This window comes from Vulpes vulpes, chromosome 2 (genome assembly GCF_048418805.1).
Source record: "Vulpes vulpes isolate BD-2025 chromosome 2, VulVul3, whole genome shotgun sequence".
In the NCBI taxonomy this organism is placed as follows: domain Eukaryota; kingdom Metazoa; phylum Chordata; class Mammalia; order Carnivora; family Canidae; genus Vulpes; species Vulpes vulpes.
In genome coordinates this window covers 30,166,961-30,184,793 of record NC_132781.1, presented here as the reverse complement: position 1 = coordinate 30,184,793, position 17,833 = coordinate 30,166,961, and the positions used below count along the sequence as shown (strand labels likewise).

Genomic DNA, 17,833 nt, shown 5'->3' with positions numbered 1-17,833 from the left:
TGCAGCCAGCTGGGAGGTGAAACCTACTGCCATGGTGGGGAGGGGGGAGCCCCTACGAACCTGAATCCAGACATGCAGGGGAGCAAGCCAAAAGCAGAGCTGGCCACCGCCCTTCAAAAGAGCTAGCTGTGGGCCTTGGGGTTTTCCTTTTATTTTTCCCTTTCTCTTTTTTTAAAAATTATTTTGTCTGGCTAATAAACCACTGCTAAAAAATCCAACTCCTAGAGCGATAATTCCAGCCAGAGAGCCTACTTTCAGGGTTACTCGGGAATGCTGAATACCAGAGAGAAGCCAGGGGTTCCCATTCAGAATGAAGACCATTTTTAAAGAAGAAACTAGCTTTAATACTGTTGCATTTTTTTTCCAGATGTGTCAGATGGTTTTTTGCCTTTCAGCTTTAATTTTAAACGCCATCATTCTCTATGAGTGGCAAAATGTCAGATTCTTAATCCATCTGCTTGCTTGGGAGCAGTACCATCACCCGGAGGCTCTGCATTTTTTGCACCAAAATTTGAATGTTAGTCTTCCAGCTCATAGTAGTCTTAGAACAGAGTCACAGAGATAAAAATAGCACCCATGTTTTACAGATAAGAAAACAGAGGCCTTGAGACATTCTGTGACCAGGAATACACAACCCAATCCTGGCCAACTTGCTCTAGAACCTCGATTTGGTGGATTTCAGATTCAGAGCTTTTTGTAAATGGCCTACCTTCAAACTGCTGCTACATGTTTTCTCCTCTTTTAAGATTTTATTTGAGAGAGAGCAAGAGGGCATGAGCTTGAGAGGGTGTGCTTGAGCTGGATGAGGGGCAGAGGGAGAAGCAGGCTCCCTGCATACTGCGCTCGATCCCAGGACCCTGAGATCACGACCTGGGCTGAAGGCAAAAGCTCAACTGACTGAGCCACCGAGGCACCCCCATCCCCCCAATCCCCCTTCAACCCAATGGAAATAATAATGCTAACCTAATGCATACTTTAATTTGAATTTACTTTGGTCAATTTTCTAATTGGCTAACATATTTATGACATACTTATAAATAGAAGAATGAAGGTTATTCTCATCTTACAGATGAAGGAGTAAAACCCAAAGAGACGTTGACCACTCACTTAAGATATTTAATAGCATAGCTGTGACTATAAAAGAGGTCTTTTAGTGTACCTAAAGAAGCATCACAAGGCTTTGCAAAGACTCAGCCCAACAACACAGAAATCTGGGAGAGTCCAAACACTGAACTACAAGTACCTTTTAGAAAATAATCTTTAAATACCAGATTCTTAGGGCACCTGGGTGGCTCAGTAGGTTAAGGTGTAGGGTGTAGGTTAAGGTGTAGTTTCCCTACAAGCTGGTTGCCACCAGCTCAGGTCATGATTTCAGGGTCCTGGGATCGAGCCCCACTTTGGGCTCCCCGCTCAGCTGGGAGTCTGCTTCTCCCTCACGCTCTCTCTCAAATAAATGAATAAAACCTTAAAAACAAAACAAAACAAAAAACAAAACAAAACAAAAAACAGATTCTCACTCTGGAATGAAAACTAAGTGACAACTGAACAGGCACGATCCCAGGTCTGTTCACGGATTAGCCCATTTAATGTAATTTAACCCCATGATCATCCTGCGACTGGCTGCCACAGACCATGCTAGAAAAGGTGGGGGAGGGGCTCAAAATGTAAGTGACTTGCTCAAGGTATCATGGGTTCTCAGGAGACCTCGGACTCCAAATCCAATTTAATCTAGTGCCTAAGGGGTCCAACTGTGACATGCTCGTGCTATTAGGACTGTGTTTCTTTGAATATCTTTATCAAAGCTTGTTATTTCTGCCTTAAAAATGATTTCATCCTGATCTCCATGGTTTTTGGCCACTGAGACGTGCCCAAATTTATTTTTAAGCTGCCTGTAATCAGAGTGGAAGGGCTGATGAAGAAAAGAAAAAACGTACTTTGGCGACATAGCCATAATATGCAATCCTCCTGGGAGCAGACTAAGCTCCAGGAACCAACATCATTTCTAATATGAGCTGGTTCCTACAACCTCTTCCATTAAATGCTTAGCATCATCCTGGCTTTAACACATAATGGGTATTGCTATGATTTCCTATGCATTTAGCTGATTTAAACTTAGGAGCATTGTGCCCACTCTTTTATAGAAGCACAGAGATATTTCATTAGATGTAAAAATATGTGCAGGGAGCTCTAGCTGGAATCAAGAGGGGGAAATCTTGCTTAGTTTGATGTACTTTGTTAATCTTAAGACAGGACTGTTGTACCTTGAAAAGCTTTATCCTGCCACACCCATATGTACAGTACACAAAGTACTATGTCAAGACCTATGCCAAGAACTCCACATCTCTAATCTGGTTAAAAAACAAAGTCATATCAGGTTAATCCCAATTCTTAAATTAATCAAATTCTCATCATCTCCTTTGTGTAAAAACTATTTTCATACTTTTCTTCCAAATAATTTGGTTTTCTCAATTTCCTCACATTCCCATTCCATTTCAAAAGAAGGGTCCATTTTTCCTATCTGGAGACCTCCCTGCTACTTTTCCATCTTATAGCGAGAGTTAAGAAGAAAGCGTCCAAGGGATTTACATGAGGAGGGGCAAAAGACCAGAGAGTCGGCTACCACTGGGGACCTACCGCCCTGCTTCTCCTCCAGCCAACAACTCATCACCAACAACTAGGAGGCTGCTAGTTCTCCAACACGTGATCTAAAAGTGTCACCAAAGAGAAGCCCAACTCATAAATCTTATGGCATGAGGGAAAGGCTTGAAAACCCCCAAAGAAATTTACATAAATTCCATTTCTCCCTTTCCCCCCTCAAGGTCTTTTTTTTTTTTTTTTTTAATCTACGATAGTCACAGAGAGAGAGAGAGAGAGGCAGAGACACAGGCAGAGGGAGAAGCAGGCTCCATGCACCGGGAGCCCGATGTGGGATTCGATCCCGGGTCTCCAGGATCGCGCCCTGGGCCAAAGGGAGGCGCCAAACCACTGCGCCACCCAGGGATCACCCCCCCTCAAGGTCTTTTAGCCACAGAGTCAGAGGATGGTAGGGGGATGGAGATGAAAGACACAGCCCTGGCTTGTGGAGCATCCATCTCTTAGCAGAGCCACCTAAGAAAGCAGAGGGACCACACCAGGGCTCCCAGGTGATGTAGATCTTTCTACAGAAGTCAATACACAGGATTCTTAGCCCCACTGTGCCTCATTACTCTTCCTTCCCTACAATGACACGGAAGTGGGGAGCCATTTCCAGGCCATTGGTGCTGTAGCACAAGATGCTCTCCCTGACTTAAGTGTCCACACGGTGATGTTGGGGGCAGAGGAAGAGAAGAAAGAATAGAATACAGATCCAAGTGACGAAAGCTACCACTCATATGCTGAGCACCGCTCAAGGGCTTTGCATATATCACCTCATTTACTCCTTCAGGAATTATCTGGTATAGAGCAAAAAACAAAGACAGAAGATTTACAGAGCCAAGATTGAAGTTCAGGTCAGAGGTTTAATGACCATGTTATGCTTGCCCTTTGATGCAGAGAGGGGAAGAATGAGAGAAAGTTGCTCCAATAGATGATGATTTCATTAGTCGAAATCAAGGAGAAAAAAAAAAACACCCAACACCATCCTTGGGGATTGGTCTAAGACATCCTCTCCGATGGCACATAAATGAACCATACACTTCTGGTTTCATACACTTTTGGTTTCAGTTTATATACACACAGGTAAGGTCTTTAAAGACTAGTTTGTACTCAAATAAGTTAAATGTGCCTAGGACTAGATTTGCATAATTAATCTGCTTGGTGATATCTTCTTCATAAAGACAATAAAGATGTAAACTTCAGTTTAATCAATTAAAGGTCAAATGATCACAAAATCTGAATCAATGGGATGTGACTATCAGGAAAGCTTGAAGGTAGAAAGATAAACAGAATATAAATAAATTTAAATTGCTTCTTCACATCTAGTTTTTGTAGTAGTGAAATTTCATTCATCTTCAAACTTGTAAGGAATCCAGTAACTAAATGCCACTAAATGGCCCATTTTGTTTGAGTAAATTTCACTTGCAATGCTAAAAAATACTTATTTTTTGACACATATAAATATTATTTTAAAAATCATTCAGGTGGTCATTGGCCAATTGAAATAAACACGGGCTAGATTCTACCAGAAAAAAAGACACTTATGTCTCCTGGGAAAATGTATTAATATAAAGAAATCAACTTTAATGAAATAAATTCTATGAAATTCGCCTACAATCAGTTTTATAAATGTATCCTCAGAAAGTCTATCAAGGCTTTATTTCTCTCTTTACCTGTTCTATATCATCACTCTTTCCTCTCTACATCTTACAGTGGCCTTTGGTCTCTTAAAAGCAATATTATTTTGACTGGATCCAAGATCCCCATCCTATTTTTAAACTTTTCTCTAGTAAAAGCCTCCATAATCTCCTTAGTGATACTAACAAACGAAGCCCACAGCATAATGAATCCATTCTAAGGTGAATTAAGTCTTCTGTTTAATCCTCAGGGCAGATGGAATTTAACTGTTTGCCACTCTCCTTAGAAGTATTCTTCATATCTTGGGGTATTGAGATCTCTGAGCTGGGTAATCTGATTACTGCATTTCTAGATGATCTTGTTCATCTGGTTTACAGCATGGATTCCCATTGGTCAGGGCCAGGTGGCATCCTTCCCCAAACAAACCTTACTTTTCCCATTCAATTCAATTCAATTCAAGAGGCATTTATTGTGCATGAATGGACAGCCTCGCTTCTTAACTCTTTCCATTAAGTGCAGAGGCAGTGACAGAGCAGCAACGAGACTTTCCTTCTCTGCTCTGCTGTCCAGGCCTAGATTCCATAGCAAAGACATCAAATCAGACTGTTAAGCTCAGAGCTAATTAGAAAAGAAAGCATTGCTCTTCCCCACTCAAGGAGTTTTCTGCCAAAGCACTTATTTTTGCTGATCCATTTATGCAATCCCACTTTCTAAGAGAACATTTTGTCACAGATGATTTAGTGTTGTAGCTCCCTGGAGCATCTTTCTGCAGCATGCACTCATTGTTTTTAGGAATCTACGTCTCCCAGGCAAGATTTGAGAGGGAAAGGGGTTTAATTAGCCACAAGCCATCTCTCATTATAAGACCCCAAATTCCAAAGCATTCTTCCAAAAATCAGTAATGAAAAAAAATCCCAGATTAAACTTCTAAAAACAAAAGTTTTAGGAACCTTGTGTGACAGCGGAATTGGTGATTTTTCAGGACAGAAAGTGAGACTGGATTCCCATTATGAGCTCGATGGGTAGGGAGCTGAGAGTAACGATATTTGTTAAAGTCAGGAGAGAAAGAAAGCAAACATTTTAGGAATTTCCACCTTCAGTCACGGAGTGTGTATCTACCAGAAGCCAATTTCACAGAAACAAGCACTGTATGGTTTTCCCCCAACAGACACTCAATTCTGCCAACACTCCTGTAATTGTCTACTGTACATAGCTGGAGGTGAAATTGCACACATTGACTGTTATTTTTTATTTAAGTTAACTGGTTTGGGTTAGGGCAACTCCTCCAGCTTTCTGTAATCTTGGCTTGATATCAGAGTATACTTCAGGGGTGTTTGGGCAAGTCACTTCATGCATGTGCCATTCGGCGTCCCCATCTCATCCCCTAGACCCTGTCCCCACAACACACACAAAGCCCCTTTGCTGTAGCACCATTCCCAATGCAACACACACACACACAAACACACACACACCATATCCACCATATCTAAGCATGATGCACAATTAATTCCGGTTTCAGGGAAGAAGGAAGCCACAAACACAAGGTCAGGACTCAAGAATGCAAGACTATAAAGATTCCTTTGTCTCTCAGGAGTAAAATTAATAAGCTGGCCAGAAACTTGGCTAAGTATTTTTAGCTGGATATTACTGCTGCAGGTAATCCTTATAATCAAGTACTATTTGTATCACTGAGGCATTAACGTGTTCTTTTCTCACATACGTATATACACACAGAGCTACAACCAAAAAAAACCACACTCAGAAGTCAGTTCAATACACTTGTTTGCAAACCTAGTCAGCCTATAAAAGAGGCATTTAAAAAATGATGAATGTTAATGGGTTGGGTTTATTAAAATCTATTTTTCTCCTCCTATGAGACCAGGCCTGCTTTTGGACTTCTAAATTCTGAACCATTCAAATCCGTCAAACGATTTCCTTGCCAAAGAGTGTTTCCCCCAATCACTGAAATCATAAAGCCCAAAATGATGGGCTTCATAAGTGAAACTTAAACCCTGTGTTTTTGAATTACTTTCTCTAGATCGTTAGAACATTGTGTTTGCAAAAGCTGTTTGATGTTCAAGGGAGAGTATTTATTTTCAAAATAATAATAATAATAATAAGGAAGTCCCGCTCTGCCACAGGAAACTATTGTGAAGTATCTAAAAACGTTTCAAATCCGACCTTGAACCCAAGTGGAAATATCCACATGCCACTTCCCTCCTCGAAAACCTTCAGTGGCTCCCCACTGCCTACTGGATAAAGTTCAAGCTCCACAGCCTGGCATTCATGAAGCTGCCAGCCTGCCTGGCACCTGCCTCTCTAGACTCATTTCCCCGACTCCTTCATACGGATCTCCTGCCCCAGCCAAACTGGATCTACACCTTGCTCCCTAAACACCCCGGGGGCATTCCTGCCTCTAGAACCCTGCCACACCATCACCCACTCAGCATTCTGGCTCTCCACCTCTCCTTCCCAGAGCCAACACAGGGTCTAGCCTCAGGAACTCTTACCCGGGGCAGTAGCTGCTTCCTGTGAGGTCTGGTGGTTTCTTATTGTTTGCACTCCTCCTTTATTTATTTTTAAACATTTTACTCACTTTCTTGATTACTCTTCACCTCCTCTTTCCAGGAGATTTATCAGAGGCCTCTGTCCCCATTATATGGCACCAAGGACATCCACTCTGTCTTGTCACTCATCCTTTTACCTAAAAATCCTACCTTCCCTACTAAATTGCCATCTCTTTGAGATCAGAAGCTTAACTGTACCCTGGTCTGTCTTCCCCAGGGTACACCACAAAGAGAAAGCTGACGCTATATCTGAGGACAGTCCACGTGGCTCCTAAAACTTCCTCTGTTGTTCCTTAACCTTCCCATCATTTACAAGTGAAGAGTAACGGGATTGACTTGTGATCAAGGCTGGCCCCTTATGTGCCAGGGGCGATGCTGGACCCTTTGTGCACATTAGCTCTAGAAAGCTCACATAAACCCAACCAAGATGTTACCTTGTAGACGAGAAAAGGAAGGTGCAGAAAGAGTAAGGATCTATCCATTACAGGGCCATTTGGGGGGAAAGAGGAATTATTATTCTGGAATATTTCTGTAAAATCCTGCTTATAAGCAGGAGGATGAACTAGACCGCTCTCCTCCTCCGGCACCATAGTATGCCTTTTGGCTTGACTCCTGAGGTCCTTATATTGCCTTTTAAGTATAATCACTATGATTAAAGATTCAATAATAACATTGACTGATTGATTACTAGCAAATATGTCAGGGAGAAATCTTCTAATCAGGAGCTTATTTGAACTACATGTTGTCTGTTTCGGTTTTTAACCTCATGAGCAAGGAGGAATGATTACAGGTTACACTTAGCTACCCCAGGTTATCTGAAACTCAGAGGCTGAGAGGAGCAAGTGAGACAATGTAGAGGAGGAGAGGAGAAACTGAAATTCCTTGACCAGAGGCCTTAATGGGCTAGGGAAGGGAGAGTACGCAGACTCACCAGGAGACCAATGCTAGGTCCTCCTAGGAGAAAGGACATCAGATGGTAATGAGGCTGCCACTCACAGCAGTTATGAACCGTTATTGAGCGCTTACTGTGTGCCAGGCACTGTGCCAAGTACTCTACATGCACTGGCTCACGGGATCTTCACCAACCCCATGAGGCAGATCCAGTGATTATTCCAAAGTTCCAGATGGGAAATCAGAAGCAGATCATTTAAACAACCTGCTGGAGATCATGAGCAAACACGGCAGTCATGATTCACACCCAGGTTGGTTGGTTTGTTGGACCGTAAGCTCTAAGACACTGCTCTGTTGCCCATACAAAGCTGTCTCAGACAGGGCCATTCCGATGGGTATTGTGGCAAGTATTTAGGTCTTCAGGAAATTTAAGTTTATTCCAAAACAATGGTTTAGTGGCTTCAGATCAAAACATTTGCTGGAGGAATACTAAATATATGCTAAGTGAAAGATATTCTCAACCATTTCCATTACAGAATCAACTGCAGACCCTGTCCCTCCTGGTCTCTCTCTCACATGTTCTCTCCCAATGCTTTTTCAGTCCTAAATTTCCCCTGCTACTTCCCTCTTCCTTCCATTTTCACTGTTGAGACATAAAAAATGACTCCCGGGTAAGAGTGATCAGTGTGGTTGCAGGAGAGGATCCAGAGAAGCCTAATAAATCACTGCTATCTTTTCATTCTCTCGCTTTCTACATACATTAGGATGTTATCAAAGCTTTTCACTTCCCACCTTGCCCACCTCTTTCTCCCCCACCTAGCTCTGTCTTCATATTGCTATTTTTCTAGTCTGGTAGGCACAGCGCTCAACTGGAAACACTCTGCCAAGACCCTTGGCAGGAGCTGGCCTACAGGAATCCTGCCCGCCACAGCAGTGCACAGAAGACAGGGCCTCTGGGCATACGGGCAGGAGAGAAGGCCGAGTTTGGGGTCTGGCTACAATGTTGGACAGAGCAGGTTTCCCTGGCATATGAACCACCCTACAGGGCTCAGCTTTCTCATGCCAGGGTCAGGATTACAATTTCTTGCTGGCACTTGCTGTGGCTCGCCTGGGAGGAAAAGCAAGGGTTGGGGTGGGGGACGGAAGCAAGCCAGCACGCCACCCAGAGTTGGGCAAGCTCGACAGGGCACAGCCACGTGCCTGAAGCACACGGTCACACAGGCAGATGGCCAGGGTTGCCAGGGCTCGCACGAGAGCTTGGGGCGGGGGGTGCTGGGCACTGAGCGAGTGGCTGTTTCCACACTGGCAGAACAGGAGCTGCTAACCCAGAAGCAATGCTGCTGGGTTAACACCAGGAAGTCACTTGTCCTAACCCAGAATGAAGGAGCAAAGTCAAGCAGGCTACACAGAAGAAGGATTGGGCATGCTGGAAAAAAAAAAAAAAAAGCATGTCCTATTTTTGCAGAGAGAAGGGGACTGGATGAAACAAATCCCTAAATGGAGAACGGGGGTTGGGAATACAGTCTAGTTCTTTCCCTGCTCCCATGCCACTGACATCAGAACAACAGCTCCAGGGGCTGAGTATTCGTGTGCCACACACCATGCCAAACTCTGTCAGGTGCTACCTCATTTAACCCTGCAAAAACCCCATGGGAGGGGGGACTATTTATCATCTCCACACTATTGAGATGTAAACTGAGGCTTAAAGACGACGTATGGAAATTGTCACAAAGTTGCATAGCAGGACAATGTAGGTCCAGGATGTGAACCCAAGCCCCCAGGCCCAGAGCTGATGCTCTTAACCACCACCCTGCCCTCCATACCTACCTGAAAATAACCTCTTGCCAGAAGACTAGGAACTACCGTCCAGGAAATGTCACAACAGGTCAAAGTTAAGAGAAAAGGACAAGTCTGTCCTCTACAGGGTGTGGTGGGGAAGGTCAACTCTACCAAGAAGCAGAAAAAAGTCTGCCTGCCTCCAGAAGAAAGCTGACTCTCTCCCCTTCATGATGTCCTTGATCCCAACGAATGCAAAACACTTCCAAGATGCTTGAGGCACAGTGCACAGCAACTATCAATCGTGATGCTCCCAACCTGCAGACCTATCGGTGTGCTGGATGGGAAAATATTGAACTGCACACCCTTAAGGGTAGGGAGAAACCAAAGCTTCATCTCATGATGTTGAGAAAAGCAAGAGAATCCTGTTGCCTGGGCAGAACTGCCCATAAATCCCAGAACCACCAGCACAGAACTCCCCTCTGTCATTACTCAGATCCCATGGCCAGCATGTTCCTTCCACACCAAAACCTGATTATAAAGAAAGGTCAGCAGAAACAGAGCACAAATTCCATCTTGCAAAGGTACAATGGGTTCTCCCCCACCTCCCCACTCTTCTTTTGCCACCCACTTACGCCCTCCTCTTCCCCCACGCCGCCACATGGAAGGGTTTTCACTTCGCTCTGTAACCAGCCTTCATCATGACCCCGACTCTGTGCTCAGAACTAGAAAGACAGCCTTCTTAATTCTCAGCTGAATATGGGTCTAACAGTGGTAGGACACCCCCAAGCTATTCAAAGAAAAACCACCAGAGGAAACGATTTCAAATCTGGCTTTACAAGCATGTGATTTAAAAATAACTCTGCCTTTGTCTGCTACAGATGACTTTCCCTAAAGGGACTGCTGTCCTTAAAGCAATCGCTCAATTCTCTGGGCAAACAGATTCTTATTTTTTCCAGTACCCAGTGCATACCTCCAGAAGAACACTCCCGGGTACCATCTCTGATAGCATCTGTAAGGCAAACATCAAAGTGGTCAGGATGACTCCTGCCATCTCTGCTGACCTGAGGCCATCCAAAATGTTGCACCTTGGATGACAGAGAAGACGGTGCAGGTGGCTACAGCATCCAGCAAGCACCACTCTTCCTGAATCAACGTGTCAGCCCAGAAAGCTTAGCCATCACCCAATAGCCAGCCACAGGAGGTTTCGACAGATCCCTGGGTTCTTCAAAGAAAACTGTATTTTTTCAGATATTTGATTTATTCTTTGATCAGACAGAGGAATAAGGATAGGTGCACAAACAGGAAAGGGGCTTGGGGGGCAGTCACAGTAAGCAGTAAGAGAATTCATAAGAATGTTCAACCGGCCATTCCAAGACACATTTGGGGCAGACCCAGAAATACATTCGTTGTCAACTTATGGCTTAATTTCCTTTCAACCAGACAGGTAGCACTAATGGCACAATGCTACTTAGCATAATTCAAAAGATGCATGCTGAGCAAATACAGAAAACAAATGTTTAATGAAATTGCTTTGCAATTATCTCCTGATTTGCCGGACGTCATAGTTTTATCAACTAACAGCATAGAACTGTGCTCTTATTAACATTATATTTCTTCTTGGCAACCTAATGTCGCCTGACCTTCTCAAAAGTTTTGCCAGAAAACATTACAGGAGGCAAAAAGCATCCACGCATGCATGGCAAGATCCTGAGTTATGCCTAGATTTTGCTGTCCAAATTGAAAGTCTACATCATTAGTTCTCAACAAGGGTGATTTTGCCCCCAGGGGTCATCTGGCAGTGACTGGAGACATTTTTACTTGTCACAGGGTAGGGGCAGAGAGGGCATGACTGGCATCTAAGGGCTAGGAGCCAGGGATGCTGCTGAACATCTTACAACACATAGGACAGTGGCCCACAGCAAAGACTTAGGTGAGACCTCAACAGTGCCAAGGTTGAGAAATCTTGACCTAGACTGAAATGATACAGTTCCCAGAATGCTCAAGGCCACACATGTGCTCTTCCCTTCTGAGGACTTCTTTTCCTCAAGATTAACTTGGCATTTCTATTCTGGCCACCACTGTGATTACACAGAACGATCAAGAACTTTCTTCCTTTTTAGTTTTGTTTGGGACGTACCATCCATCAAGTCCATATCCCTCAGATTTTTATTTTGCATTATAATCTTTATAATGACCAACACTGCATGAGTTGTTATAGCAGAGTGTTATTGTCTTGGTACTTGGTATTTAAAGAAGACCTTTAAACTTTTTTCCCCCTTCTTGTTAAGAGTATTATTGAGTTTTCAATTCAAAGAAGAAGATTATTTTGAAGTATGTTTCCATTACCAAAAAAAAAAAAAAAAAGACATTTAAATAAAGAGCTTACTTCTAGATTCTGGTGCCCCCCTTTGATCCTAGTGCCTTTCCGCTGTGACCAAACAAAACTTTCTGCTGAAAATCAGGAGTCTTTTATCATGGATTGGGGGACCCCAAGTTTTTGAGAGTTATTAATACTGATTCTAGCAAGTTCTGACAAATGGCTTCTAAGGAAGCCTTCAAATCTCAAAACCTGATTCTGAACTCTCAGTAGGAACCAAGATGTGAGCATACAATATTCACATGCCTTTGGGGGAAAAATACAGTATTTCAAACATGGCACTCACATTTGCCAGGGGATAGAGAAATACCTGTCAATTGAGTATAAGAGTTAAGGATGGAACACACAAATCCAATAAATATTGGCCAAAATCTCTTGATATTTCTCTCCAGAAGTGGGAAGGGTTATATATATTCTTCCTAAGTATTTTAGGAACATATTTCAGAAGAGAATTAAAATCAATGATAAAAGTTGACACAGATACAACAATGACAACTGTTCTCATTAAAAGAACATCTACTGCTAGTCATTTGACCCTTTATACGTATTACGTATAATTTTCACAATAACCCAATCCCATAAAAAGTATACCCTTCTTTACAAAGGTAAACTGAGGCTCTGAGAGGTTACATCACTTTCTAAAGCACAAAGTGGTTAAGTCTCTCTGTAGTGACTGAGATACCAGGTACCTTCTCACTGGGGCTCCAGCCCCTTCTCCTTGGTTTATTTTTTTTATTTTTTGTAATAATAAATTTATTTTTTATTGATGTTCAATTTGCCAACATACAGAATAACACCCAGTGCTCATCCCGTCAAGTGCCCCCCTCAGTGCCCGCCACCCAGTCACCCCCACCTCCCGCCCTCCTCCCCTTCCACCACCCCTAGTTTGTTTCCCAGAGTTTTTCTCCTTGGTTTAAATGGTTATTCCACTGACTATCTGTACCTAGGAAGACACAAAACCATGGCCTGTCCAAGGCATAAGAGCTTGGGGTCACATCAAGGAATTTGTTGCCCAGCTTCTGTGGTGGCCTCCTGGGATGGTCAGAGTTTAAGACTTAATTCCATTCCAGCCAGTGGCCTTGAGTTATCATTCAAAGTAGGTTACAAAGATGGGGGGGGGGGGGGAGTCCAGCACAGAAAGACTTTAACTCCAAGACTAATATTTTAAGGCAGGGGTGTTCTCTTCCTCCTTTGAATCATTTCCTTCCATTTTAATCTCGCTCTGCATGTCATAGAAATTCTATGTGAGGCAAGGACACGGAGTTCAGTAATCATCTCGAGTACAAGTCCCCCATTGTCCTGCTTTCTGCCTTCCCCTGCAGCAAAGGCCCTTAGCTCGGTGACCTTCCTGACAATTTATCCGGCTGAATCTTTGTTCCTGGTCACCTGTACACGTGAAATGCTTTCTTCCCGTTCATTTTGCACTTCGCAGCATTAACGGCATGAAGCCAGAGCTGAGCCACCTCAACCAGTGTTTATAGCTGAGCACTGAGCAGTGGGTTTGGAAGTACTGGACATTTCAGGTGATGTTTCTAATGTAATATTTCACCACCACTCACAGTCAACCTTGCGGGCTTTGACAGACATGGAAATGAAAAAAAAAAAAAAACACTAAGAACAATTTGGTTTATAGGAATAATGGGGTTCTGGCCCCAAAGAAGGCTAAACCACGCTAAACCATAAGAGGTGCTTTTAGATTCAATTCCTCAATCAATGCAATCGCAAGAGGAAAAGGATGAAAAAGGGATCAGCCCCACACTCCCTTCAAGTGAGAGAAAAATGAATGTAGGTGAGCCACAGACTTGGAGAGGGTCTACTTGCATCATTCAACAAGATCCTATATCTATGTATTTGGGGAAGGAGGGCAAAGGGCAATAGAGGAGGTGGGTGCCTACAGTATCCAAACCATTCACTGTAGGCCAGGGTCTCTTAAACTGTGGTCCTCGGATCAGCTGCATCAGTAGTCCCCGGGGTTTAAAATGCATATTCCTGGGCCCTCACCCCAGACCTAAAAAATCAGAATTTTGAGAGGTAGGTCCATAGAATCTGCATGTAGCTGACTCTCCTGAACATACAGATAATCACTGATGTGGGACAACCAGGGCTGTGAGTGAAACACAAGATTCCTCTTTCAGAACTGGTCCGTCTCCTAGACTGTGAAGATATCCATGCCTTCTCCCCACCCCTTGCCCCCATCCCGTCCATCCCTTTCACCCTTTTCCCCATCTGAAGGGAGAATCTTTTTAGAATTTACCTGGTCTGATGGGGCTCTGCATACAGTTCGGGGACGGGATGCCAGGGTGAATGGGTGCAGAGGCCCGACTGCTGAGGTCCATGACCGAGGGGGCTGAGGAGGAAGCTGGCTGCAGCCCAGGAGGGTGAGGACTGTGGTCATGCTGGGATGGGCTGGGGGGAATGCCATTTTCCGACAAAAACTCCTCCAGGTCCATGTATTCCAACTGGAAAGTATCTCCGTCATAGGGAAGGGTTTTGTCCCATAAGGTGGGTCCCAGGAACGCCGACTGGGGGACCGTCGGGCTATTACTCTCATCATCCAGCTTCTTTTCCTTGTCTTTATCTTTACTAAATGCTGCAGAAAACGGGGAAATTTGGACTTTAAAAAGGAAAAAAAAAAAAGTGTCGCTTCTTTAATCGCCCCTCCTAGCCTCCACTACAAAACCCTACGTTCAAAATGTTCTCACAAACACCAGGGTTTCTTCTCTGGCTGCTGGCTTTTGTGGATCTAGAGTTAAAAGTTCAGACAGGACATGGATCTCTGCCTGTTTTTCAACATCTTCCTATTTACTTTGGAAAGAAAGCATTAGTCCTTGGGACGGGGCTACAAGCTGATCTAGGATATAAACAAGGGAATGCATTTTGAAGAACGTGATTTGAGGAGACAAATAATTTAGATCTACAGTGAGAAAGTCACACCTGCAGTTACATACAATTGCTGTGATTTTTAAGAAAACAGCCAATAACCAGGCATGATTTCTCTTCCAGGAAATTCATTACAGTAACAATATGAGGTCATTCAGACTTAGCCAGTGAGCTGGGGATTCTAATTTTGGTAAAGTAGGGACTCTCCACCCTCCTTTGAAACCATGCATTGAGGGGTGCCTGGGTTGCTCAGTTGGGTAAGCATCTGCCTTCAGCCTTCAGGTTGGGTCATGATCCCGGGGTCCAGGGATCCAGCCCCACATCAGGCTCCCTGTTCAGCAAGGAGGGAGGGGTAAGAGGGCTTTTCCCTCTGCCCCTCATCTCACTCATGCTTGCTCTTTCTCTCTCTCTTGCTCTCTCTCCCTCTCTCGAATAAATAAAACCTTTTAAAAAAAAAAAAAAAAGGGGGGGGGCAAGAAACCATGCACTGAGCACCTATGATATACCTGACTCTTTCCACATATAATCTCCAAAAATCTCACAATAAATCTGCAAATAGCTATTATTCCCATCTAAAATGAAAACATAGAGGCTCTAAGACTTGAAGGAACTCGACCATCGCCTCACACTGGCAGAGGAAAAAAACTGAGAACTTCCTCAGCCCACATATGTTTGTTTAGAAAGCCACTGGGGCACCCTGTATTTTACAAAAGGAGGTTTTCTTTTTTATGTGTTTTTTTTTCCCCTCCTCTTCTCCAAAGGCTTAAGTGTGATCCAATTCACAAAAATTATACATGTATGCAATCTGTCAAAAGCACAGCTATTGGAAAGGTGATTCCATACCTAATGATGGAGGCATGCAGCTATGTCCTACCTGGAAGTACTGCTCACCCCTGGACGTCTTTAAACACTGCTCTGGATTTTGCCCATTCTAGTACTCAGGCGCGGGTGGAATCTGGGATTAGGGAATCTGGCTTCTGAGTTTCTTCCTCAGAGAAACACAGCCTCCGCTGCCATCCATTCTAATCCTCTAGTCTCATCTCCTGAGAATTTGACTTGAAACACCCACAGATGCAAAAGACTGCAGGCAGCACCTTCCTCCCAAGTGCTACTCCTTAAAGGAGTTAAGAGGGAAGCTCAGCTTTGCAGAAGGCGAACCAAACCCCTCAACTTTTGCAATGCAACAGGTTGTCCCCCCCCCACCCCCACCCCCCCCGCTAGGGGAGAAGATGCGTACTCCCAAGCTATTTGTAACCAAATGATCTTTCAAAGACTTTTACACTCTGAGCCGCAAGGTTCGCATCTGCTCCTGTGACATCGAAGGCATGAAACCGCATCAGCCCAAAGGACGAGTCCCTGGCGGCACCAGCTGGGTCCCGCGCCTCCTCGCCCGACCCCTCCTCTCCCGCTCCAGCCAAGGTTGCCTGGGGGAGGTTTGGGACTTACCAAGAAAAGGCTCAAGCCAGAGGAGGCTCCTGCGCGGTTACACGTGAGCCTGCTCCGCTCTCCCCTCCCACCAGGAAAAGTGCACGGGGCAAGTGTCAGGGCTGGAGGTGCGCGCGGCTTCCCGCCCAGAGACCACTCCCCCCGCGCCCCGCGCCCCGCCAGCCCCAGCCCCAGCCCCAGCCCCCACCCCGCGGTTCGAATTCCACCTCGCGAGCTCCGGATGCCGAGTAACAGCCACAGTAGCCGGATCCCGATGCCCAGGCTACGCGGCAAGACCCACCCCCGCCCCCCGCCCCGCGCCCCCCGCCCCGCGCCCCGCGCCCCGCGCCCCGCCAGCAACTGAACCAGGCCCTCTGGTTTGTCCTCCCAGCCCGCCGAGCCCTGCCCTCGCCCGGCGGCTCCTCTGTGCGTGCGGGAGAGCCTCGAGCTAGGGAACACGGACCTGCCAAGCTATAGGGCTCCCACCTGCACCGCTGGGCCGGGACCCGGGAGCCCGGGTCGGCCCCAGAGCTACTGGAAGCGCTGCTCAGGGAGGGGATTTCCGCCCCCCCCCCCACTCACTCATCTTTTGGTAGGAAGGTGGGGGGGGGGGTGATGGGTGAGCTCTTCGAATTTCAACAAAGCAGGGACAGGGGGCCAGGGGCCAGGGAGGGAGAGGATGGATGCTCCAGCAGGGCTGCCCGGCGGGGGAAGGGGACCCGGGAGCGCCGTTCCTCCCCAGAGCGGGGCAGCCAGCAAGGCAGCGCTCACCGTCTTCGTGATGAAGGGGGAGCTTCAGCGGGTTCTCCAACAAGGACCTGAGCACGCCGTAGGGAGGCGGAATAAAGGAGGGGTTCAGGGGGAGCGGTCGGGACATTTTCTCCATCGCGATGCACTCAAGATTTTTTTCTTTAAAAAAAAAAAAAAAAAAAAAGAACAAGAAAACCCAACCGCCCCCCCACACACACCCCAAAATGTTGCTGAGCTTTTTTTTTTTTTTTTTTTCCCCTCCGTCCTTTGCCAAAAGTACTCGCTTTCAAGGCGGTGGAGACAAGAGAAAAAAAAAATACTTCTGTCTATATTATAAATACATCTGCATCAGAAAATAAAAAAACAAAAAACTTTCGGGTTCCCGGTGCAGACGGTCCCCCGAGAGCGCGCCAAGTGCCCGGGGGGCTCCTCGGCGACTGGCAGGATGCTCTCACCTGCCTCGAACCCCTCGTCCTGCAAAATGTTCAAAATTGCGAAAGAGAAAGAGAGAAAAAAAATATGCAGATGGCTGCAGAAGGGCGGAAGGCACCGCGCCGGCCCGGCCCCCACGCGCCAGCACCGAGGCTGGGCGCCGTCCCACCCCACCCCCCTCCCCGCGCCCGCAGCCGCTGCTCCCCCGCGCTCCGCGGCCCCGCAGCGCCGGGCTCAGCGCATCCGGCCGCCCATGTGCCGCGGCCCTGACAAGAGTGACGTCAGGGCCCGCACCGCGCGCCGATAGGCGTGCAGGGGCGGGGCTACGCGCGGCCCCGCCCACCCGCCCCGCCCGCCCCGCCCGCCCCGCCGCCACGTGTTTAGCGTCGTCGCGCGCGCGGATTTTCCAGGACCCTGCAGAGCCGGCCCGCCGTAAAGAGACAGGTGCCAGATCTCTTGG

General features: G+C 46.0%; 1 protein-coding gene across 7 annotated transcripts in view; it reads right to left on the bottom strand.

The window, feature by feature from the left end:
- Positions 1 to 17,550, bottom strand: part of HLF (HLF transcription factor, PAR bZIP family member) — a 53,670-nt gene extending 36,120 nt beyond the window's left edge. Inside the window, exons 1-2 of one of the 7 annotated variants that reach the window (XM_072747508.1) lie at positions 16,963 to 17,550; positions 14,141 to 14,476 (exon numbers count right to left, since the gene is read on the bottom strand). In XM_072747508.1, coding sequence (XP_072603609.1) covers positions 14,141 to 14,476; positions 16,963 to 17,077 — 451 coding nt within the window. In that variant the 5' untranslated portion in view covers positions 17,078 to 17,550. The other 6 variants (XM_072747509.1, XM_072747511.1, XM_072747512.1 and 3 more) reach the window with 6 other exon arrangements.
- Between the last annotated feature and the right edge of the window lie 283 nt (positions 17,551 to 17,833).